General features: G+C 63.8%; 1 protein-coding gene across 1 annotated transcript in view; it reads left to right on the forward strand.

Annotated features, from left to right (window-relative positions):
• Window positions 1-8,624, forward strand: part of SBNO2 (strawberry notch homolog 2 (Drosophila)) — a 23,316-nt gene that overhangs the window by 7,528 nt on the left and 7,164 nt on the right. Inside the window, exons 3-17 of the mRNA XM_006898008.1 lie at window positions 480-569; window positions 733-829; window positions 1,013-1,173; window positions 1,361-1,494; window positions 1,565-1,655; window positions 1,994-2,137; window positions 3,189-3,306; window positions 3,615-3,720; window positions 4,280-4,433; window positions 4,877-5,053; window positions 5,766-5,863; window positions 6,312-6,394; window positions 7,512-7,703; window positions 7,897-8,066; window positions 8,366-8,497. Of these exons, the coding sequence (XP_006898070.1) occupies window positions 480-569; window positions 733-829; window positions 1,013-1,173; window positions 1,361-1,494; window positions 1,565-1,655; window positions 1,994-2,137; window positions 3,189-3,306; window positions 3,615-3,720; window positions 4,280-4,433; window positions 4,877-5,053; window positions 5,766-5,863; window positions 6,312-6,394; window positions 7,512-7,703; window positions 7,897-8,066; window positions 8,366-8,497 (1,947 nt within the window). The remainder of the gene's footprint in view (window positions 1-479; window positions 570-732; window positions 830-1,012; window positions 1,174-1,360; window positions 1,495-1,564; window positions 1,656-1,993; window positions 2,138-3,188; window positions 3,307-3,614; window positions 3,721-4,279; window positions 4,434-4,876; window positions 5,054-5,765; window positions 5,864-6,311; window positions 6,395-7,511; window positions 7,704-7,896; window positions 8,067-8,365; window positions 8,498-8,624) is intronic.

An 8,624-nucleotide genomic window follows, 5' to 3' on the forward strand; every position in this document is an offset into this window, starting at 1 on the left:
TCCTGGTCGGTCCCCGTGTCTGTCCTGGTCTGTCCCCGTGTCTGTCCGGGTCGGTCCCCGTGTCTGTCTGGGTCTGTCCCCGTGTCTGTCCTGGTCTGTCCCCGTGTCTGTCCTGGTCTGTCCCCGTGTCTGTCCGGGTCTGTCCCCGGGTCAGCACCCTCACATGCACACAGCAGGGCTCCCTCACACGGGCACTCGGTGGGGCTCCTGCACAGTGCGGCTCACCCAGTCTAGGCTGCAGGTTTTTGCTCACTCCACTGGACAGTGATGGGACTACTAGCTCTGTCCTTCCCTGAGGCCAGCCTGGAGGCCAGGGGATGGGGAGCAGCTGTCCCCTACAGGGGAGGTGCCCGCCACGTCTTGTGGAGCAGTGAGGGTTCTCATGGTGAGGGGTGGGTCTGAGGGGAAGTCAGGGCCAGCTTGGGGGGCCTCCTTGGGTGGTCCCCTGGGCTGCAGGCTGATTGCTTGCCACTCCACAGCTCTTTCTGCCCGGCGGGCCATTCCCAGGCCTCGAAGACCCCGAGTCCTCCCTCCCCAGCACCCCACTCCTCATCAGCTACCAGGTCAGTGTCTGCTTCTAGCCCTGGGGTCTTGGGGCTCTTACCCAGATGGATGTGAGGGCATTGACCCCTCACGGGGGTGATGCTGTGGGGCACGGGCAGTGAGGGGAGAGCTGGGGTGCTGGGGAGCTCTCCTGGTCCCGGCCAGTGGCCCCTTATGTGACCCTCTCAGTCCCAGAGCCAGCCTGAGGAGGAGGACGAGGCGGAGGAGGAGGAGGACGAGGAGCTGGGCCATGCAGAGACCTACGCGGACTACGTGCCGGCCAAGTGTGAGTCGGGGGCTGGCTACAGGCAGGGTGCGAGGAGGGAGGGACAGGCCCAGGGAGGGAGGGAGTCACTGTGGGCAGGCACAGCGAGGGAAGCGGAGCCCTGCTCCCGCATATCCCAGGCCCCTGGAACAGTGTGCCTTCAGTCGGTTGGAGTGAGCCCTCACATTGGCTCTTGTCCCCCAGCCAAGATCGGGAAGCACCACCCGGACCGTGTGGTGGAGACCAGCACCCTGTCCAGCGTGCCACCACCTGATGTCACCTACCTGCTGTCTCTGCCCACCTCAACCTTGGACTCTGGGGCTCTCTCCGCCCTGCAGTTGGAGGCCATCACTTACGCCTGCCAGGTGGGCACACCCACGCTCGAGCCAGGTCACCCCAGACCCTGACCCCCCCCATCCCTGCACCACATGCACACTCTGGTGGGGTCACCCCAGGCCCTAACCCCCCAGGCCCTGGTTGCTCCCTTCCCACACCGCACACCCTCACATCAGCCACTCAGCACCCCTAGCCCCGACTGCCCTCTCTCCACAGCAACATGAGGTCCTGCTCCCCAGCGGGCAGCGAGCCGGCTTCCTCATCGGTGACGGGGCTGGCGTGGGCAAGGGCCGCACGGTGGCTGGCATCATCGTGGAGAACTACTTGAAGGGCAGGAAGAAGTCCCTGTGGTGAGTGGAGGAACCTTCTCCGCAGGCGGGGTGGGCACCTGCACCGCCACCTGACACCATGCCCACCCAGGTTCAGCGTCTCCAATGACCTCAAGTACGACGCGGAGCGCGACCTGCGGGACATCGAGGCCCCTGGCATTGCTGTGCACGCACTGAGCAAGGTGGGTGTTGTTATGCCGAGGATGGGTCCCCAGACGCCCCTCACGTCGCCTCCCAGCCTCCTGTCCTCATGCCCACCCCCGACTTCTACAGGACTTTTTCCTTCTTCTCTCTGGGGGTGTCTCCCTCTCTCTTGTCCAGCATGGGGGTCTCTCTGTCCAGAGTAGACTGTCAGTGTGGAAGGTGAGCTGAAGCCCCTGTGGGAATTAGGGGCACATGTGTCCAGGCTGGTTCACAGATGGGCAGTGGTGCCAGGGCCAAGCTGCACTTTGACAATGCGGGGCTGGAGCTTGGAGAGGGCAGGGCCCCACCCTGATGCCCGTGCCCGCTTCTCCCCCAGATTAAGTACGGTGACAACTCTACCTCAGAGGGCGTTCTCTTCGCCACGTACTCGGCCCTCATCGGGGAGAGCCAGGCGGGCGGCCAGCACCGCACCCGCCTCCGCCAGATCCTCGAGTGGTGCGGGGCCTCCTTCGAAGGTGTCGTATCCTTGATGGACAGGCAGGTGTAGAGGCGGGGCCCCGGTGGGGTGGGGTCTCCACACGGTCACACTGCCAGGAGCCCCAAAGGCGGAGAAGCCGTGGAGGCTCTAACATTCCCGTCCCTCGCCTCAGGATGTGATGGACGGGGTTGTGAGGAAGGAGGGCCACGGGTCCAAGGTGGACAGTGTCCACAGAGAGACGCACTGGCCTCACCCAGCACTGGACCCCCACCTCCCGCACAGCGTGCCTTGGGGCCTCGGTGCCCTGAAGGTCTCACTTGACTGCTTCATCCTGGGCCACTTCTGGAGACAGTCCTGTGGCCCTCTCCTCTCCCCTCCAGCCCCATCATTCTTAGGACATCCCAACACATTTGTTTCCTAATCCAAACCCCTCTAGGACGTGTCAGATGGGTGTGCCCCGCGTGTCACAGGCCCGGCTTCTCTGTGTCTGCTGCTCTGTTGTCTGTGACTGCCCCCTCCTGTTCAGGGAGGGCTGCTGTGTTGTGGTTGAGGTGAGCGTCCATGTGGTTGTTTATGTGACCACTGTGTCGTGGGTGAGCGTCCACGCGGCATCCGGTGGCATCTGTTGTGTGACCGCTGTGTTGTGGGTGAGCGTCCACACGCCATCTGTCATGTCATGGGTGAGCGTCCACGCACCGTCTTTCGTGTCGTGGGTGAGTGACCACATGGCATCTGTCGTGTTATGGGTGAGGTATGGGTTACACTAGCACCTCTGCCCGCTCACCCACACTTGCCGTGCACGGTGAGGCCACGTGCTCACACTGCACACTGACCTCACCAGATTCTGTGAGGTGGTCTGCCTCCAGCAAGCCTCCTGCCCGTCTCTGGCCCATGTCACAGTGACATGGCGTGGCAGTGGCCCCTGCTGCCTTGTTCAGGCGGCTGTGGTCGCTGTGGACACTGGTGTCAGTACTGGCTTCTCGTGGTCCACACCAGGCCCAACCCTGCCCCAGGCCCGACTCCTCTGGGCCTGTGAGATGAGGGGTGGCTGGTACAGTGGTCTTGGGACAGTCCTTAACTTGTGCCTACTCAGATCGTACTTGACGAGTGCCACAAAGCCAAGAACGCCAGCTCCACCAAGATGGGCAAGGCCGTGCTGGATCTTCAGAACAAGCTGCCCCTGGCCAGGGTTGTCTACGCCAGCGCCACAGGTGAGGAAGGCCAGGGCGGGAAGGACTCGCTGGATCAACCAGCAAGCAGTGTCTGTGCGTGACCGCCCGTGCAGCCATCAGGTGCAATGCCTGCCTATTACGGCCATGGCAGCTGTGAGGTCTGCACCCCAGCTTCCTGGGGCCTTGCGCCAGAGTGGGTCCTCGCACCACCCTCAGTGGGGACTTTGTGAAGACCTTCAGCCTGCTGTCCTGAGCATGGCCCGTGGCCTGGTCACCCTGAGCAGGAGGGAGGCCACAGCCCTGACGGGGTGGAAGAAGCTGATGCCCCTTCTGCCCCTGCCGCCCAGGTGCCTCTGAGCCTCGGAACATGATCTACATGAGCCGCCTGGGCATCTGGGGCGAAGGCACGCCCTTCCGCACCTTCGAGGAGTTCCTGCACGCCATCGAGAAGAGGTGGGGCTCCTGCCAGGGCTCTGGGTGCCTTCCCTCCCTGGCCGGCTTGCTGACCCCATGGGCACGCGCTGCATGCTGGTACTGCACACTCACACCAGACGGTCACACCACCCACTCACACCCAACGTTCACACCACCCTCTCACACCCATACTCTCACCACCCTCTCACACCCATACTCTCACCACCCACTCACCCCACGCTCCTACCCGACGTTCACACCACATACTCATGCTCCTCGCTCCCACCACCCACTCACACCCTGTGCTCTCGCCCTGCACGGTGTTGCTGCATGCCTGCACCACACGCTCTCCTCACTCTGTACCACACTCTCACCCCACGCACCCCGTGCTCGTGCACGCACACTGTACGCTCACCCCGTGCTGCACTCTGTGTGGCCACTGGAGGACTCGGCAGTGAACTCTCCCTCCCTTGCTTCCTGACTCCGTCCACTGGACAAGCTGCCCCTGGGCCTATGCACTTGTGGCTACTGGTTCTTGTCCAGCCCAGGTGTAAGCTGTGCCCTGTGCAGGTACTCAGGACCCTGTGTCCATCCGCAGGGGCGTGGGGGCTATGGAGATTGTGGCCATGGACATGAAGGTCAGTGGCATGTACATCGCTCGCCAGCTCAGCTTCTCTGGTGTCACCTTCCGCATTGAGGAGATTCCGCTGGCCCCGGACTTCGAGCGCGTGTACAACCGTGCCGCCCTGCTGGTGAGGGTGGGCCCCCTCCCTCACACCCTGTCCTGACGCAGCCCCTGCCCACCGCCCCGAGGCTCTCAGCCATAGCTGCGCACCCACCTGCTGCACTGGGGCCCCGTCACAGCTGACACCCATGTGACCGTCACCTGTATGGAGACATTCTGGGGTCAGGCAAAGACAGGGTCCGCCAGGCACCATGGACGTGGATGCCAAGGCCGCCTCGTGAGGGCTGGGGGCTGGTGCTAAGCACTATCCCTGATTTCCTCCCACTTGATCCCAGTAGTAGGTCCCCAAGTCCTAATACAATCGTCTCCAGCTGTCTCCTTGAGTGTGTTGGTGGCAGAACTGCCCCGGGTGAGAGCCGCTGGGTGAGGGGACCACTGACCCTCAGGTGACTCTACGACCCACCATCCCCTGACCTGCCATGCTGTTCGCCCACTTTGACGTCCTTGTAGTGGGCCGAGGCCCTGGGCGTGTTCCAGCAGGCAGCCGACTGGATCGGCCTGGAGTCCCGCAAGTCTCTCTGGGGCCAGTTCTGGTCTGCCCACCAGCGCTTCTTCAAGTACCTATGCATCGCGGCCAAGGTGCACCGCCTGGTGGAGCTGGCCCGTGAGGAGCTGGCCCGCAACAAGGTAGGGTGAGAGGGTCAAAGGTGTGAAGAGGAGGGGAGGACACGAGTGGGGTCACAGGGAGTAAACCAGAGGGGGGTGTGGGCCATGGGATGGGGTTAGTGGAGTGGGATTTGGTTAGTAAACACAGGGTTACCTGCCCTGGACAAGGGTCCTGGAGAGTAGAGGGACAGGGAGGCCTAGGGAGAAGCATGGAGGAAGTGGACTGAGGGGTGCGAGGGGGTGTGCACACAGTGCGTGAGCAGGAGTCCTGTGCTCAGAGGGAATGGGTGGTGCAGGGGGCAGGCCGGATGAGTGGACAGTGGAGATGCGTGCACAGAGGGATTGAGGGACGTGTGCAGGGGGCGGGGCTAGTGCACAGATGAGGGGAGGGGAGCGTGGGGGGGGCGAGTGCACTGAGGAAGCGGTGGGGCACTGGGAGCAGGTGAGTGGGTGTGGGGTCTAGGCGAGTGCCGGGGGAGTGAGGGAGGGCGGCCGAGCAGAGCAGGCAGAAAGCCCTGGGATAGGGGGTGGTACCCCAGGAGGTGGAAGGATGCTGTGGAGGAGAAGCTGAGGGCAGAGGTTGGGGGCTTCCCAGGGCCACAAGACGGGCTTGGCTGCTGCTGGCCCCGGAAGGGTGGGTGGGAAGAGGGTGTGGGGCTGACTGCCTGGGGGGGACTGAGAGAAGTGGACCCCTTGCCAGCGGCAGACTGCTGACGCCCGCCTCTCCCCGCAGTGTGTGGTCATTGGACTGCAGTCCACGGGCGAGGCGCGCACCCGAGAGGTTCTGGACGAGAATGATGGGCACCTGGATTGCTTCGTCTCTGCAGCCGAGTGAGTGACCACGTCCCGACCGATGGGGGGCAACTCAGTGCACACCACCCTCACCAGGGCCCCTGCAGTGGGGACGGAGGAAGGGTTCCGAGGAGGCCACAGACCATTCCCTCTCATTCTGTCCATCAGTGTCTGCATGGGAGCCGCACCAGTCTCCACACTAACCTCAGCACAGGAGCACCCCCTTATCAGCCCCCAGCGCCCCTGTAGTCAGACCCTGCAAACACCCCCCACAGCCTGCCTCCCAGGGCAGCCAGGGCGGTGGTGACAGGGACACAGCGGGGGACAGGGGTTAATGGGAACAGGAACACAGTGGGGCAGGACACACTGGGACCTGGGGACCTGGTGGGGGGAGGGTAATGGTGGGATGGGGACGCGGCCGGTCAGGGTAGGGGTGGTCTGACCCGTGTGCTGGCCAAGGTCTGCATGACGCCACTCTCCCTTCCAGAGGTGTGTTTCTCTCGCTCATTCAGAAGCACTTTCCTTCAACCAAAAGGAAGCGGGACAGAGTCACAGGCACTAAGAGGAAACGTAAGCACACTTCCCCGTCCCCACTGAGGTCCTGCTGCCGTCCCACTGTGCCCATTGAGGTCCTGCTCTCCCCTCCGTGATCCTGCTGTCCTGCCTTTTTCCACTGTCCTTGTCACTGTTCTGCTGTCCTTGCTGCCATCCTGCAGTTCCCACTGCTGTCCCGCTGTCCTCACCACCGTCCTGCTCTCCCCACCACTGTACCCACAACTGTTCTGCTGTCCCCATCACTGCCCCACCGTCCCTACTGTCCTGCTGAACCCACCACTGTCATGTCCCCATCACTGTCCTGCTGTCCCTGCTGCCACTAGCTGCTCCCTCTCCCGGTTGTGTCTCTCCTGCTGCCCTCTCTAGGCCCTTGGGGACACTTCCAGGTCAGGGCAGTTGTGGCCCTTACAAATGAGCAGTGCAGGATGGACAAACAGGGTCTTGAGAGGGACACAGCCTCTGCCCCATGGTCAGCACCCACATGCTTGCAGGAGACCCCCGTTAGCAAACCGTAGAGGGAGGCTCTCAGTGCTGTGGCCCTCAGGCTTGGCCCTGGGACTGCTTGGTCTGCGCTGACCTTGTAGATCAGAGGCAGGCCTCACAGCAGCAGCTCCGAGATGGGAAATTAGCCGGGGAGCAATGCACTCCTGTAGGCTCACAGGGCAGCGGAGCTGGGGCCGCCCAGCCTAACCAGCAGGGCTGTGTGAGAGGAGGCCTCTGCACCCGTGGAGGGGTGAGGCTGAGTGTGCAGCACGGTCCACATGCACCGGCCGGTCCGGCTGTGGAGAGGGCTGTGGGAGGATGCCCCTGACCAGCTGCCTGCGGAGGAGGCTGTGGTGGTGGCACGCTCCCCGCTGGACTGTCAGAGGCTGTGTCACACTCCCCGCTGGCCTGGGGGAGGCTGTGGTGGTGGCACGTCCCGACAGCAGCCTAGCAGCCCTGTGGCACTTGGTGAGAGCAGGGCCTGAGGAACCGTGTGGCTGTATCGCCCAGTCTCCCTACCAAGGCCTTGAAGACAAGGTCCCCAGAGGGTAGAAGCCCCCGGCATTTGGGGCTCTGTCCACAGTTGTCTTCTCCCCCCGGGTCCGGCCAACCCTTGGCCAGCTCCTAGTGACCACATGCCCTCCCACAGGGCGACCACGGTGCCGGGGCACCAAGGGCCCCCGGCTGGTGTGTGAGGCGGCGGGCGTCATCCGGATCAGTGACGACAGCAGCACTGAGTCGGATCCCGGCCTGGACAGTGACTTTAACTCGTCCCCCGAGTCCCTGGTGGACGATGACGTGGTCATTGTGGATGCCATTGGCCTGCCTGTCGATGACCGCGGTGAGCATGGGTCCCTCATCCCCTTGGCTGTTGTGCTCAAGGGTTTGACCAGCGAGACGTGCTCAGGGCCACCCCGGGGTGGAGAGGTGGCCCCCACGCCTGCCCCAGGTCACCAAAGCCCAGCACTAGCTAGGTAGCCTTCGGCCCTGCCCACGCTCTGCCTTTCCTTGACCCTGCACCCCTCCTCCCCCAGGCCCCCTGTGCCCCCTGCAGCGGGACCCGCACGGCCCAGGCATCCTAGAACGTGTGGAGAGGCTGAAGCAGGATCTGCTGACCAAGGTCCGAGACCTGGGCCAGGAGTTGCCGGTCAACACCCTGGATGAGCTCATCAACCAGCTTGGGGGGCCAGAGCGGGTGGCAGAGGTGAGGGCCTCACAGCTGGTGCCATGCTGGGGCCGCTGCTCACCACCTGGCCTCCCAGCCCCTGCCCAGTCCAGCCGGTAGGGGCAGCCCCATGCCCTCAGCACCCCACACCCTGCAGACAGGTGCCAACACCCAGCCTAGCCGCGGTCCCCAGGACCCGGTGTGCCCAGCCTAGCCGTGGTCCTGAATCCTCTGTGTTGACCTGCACCCCAGCTAGTGCCCTGAAATCACCCACCTGCCCCAGCTGGGGCCCTGGGGATGTCCCACTGACAGCCTGCTGCCCGCTGCCATACCCGCAGATGACCGGAAGGAAAGGCCGTGTGGTGTCCAGGCCTGACGGGACTGTGGCATTTGAGTCACGTGCAGAGCAGGGCCTGTCCATTGACCACGTGAACCTCAGGGAAAAGGAACGTTTCATGAGCGGAGAGAAGGTGGGTGTGGGGGTGGGGTGATGAGTGGGGGCGGGGCTATGGGTGCAGACGGGGTGCTGCTGCCAGGGTACCGGGGTGAGGGGTGGGTACAGGGTGCAGGCAGGGTACCAGGGTGAGGGGTGGGAAC

The sequence above is a fragment of the Elephantulus edwardii genome, unplaced genomic scaffold (assembly GCF_000299155.1).
Source record: "Elephantulus edwardii isolate Elephantulus edwardi_28Jun2011 unplaced genomic scaffold, EleEdw1.0 scaffold00217, whole genome shotgun sequence".
Lineage (NCBI taxonomy): Eukaryota > Metazoa > Chordata > Mammalia > Macroscelidea > Macroscelididae > Elephantulus > Elephantulus edwardii.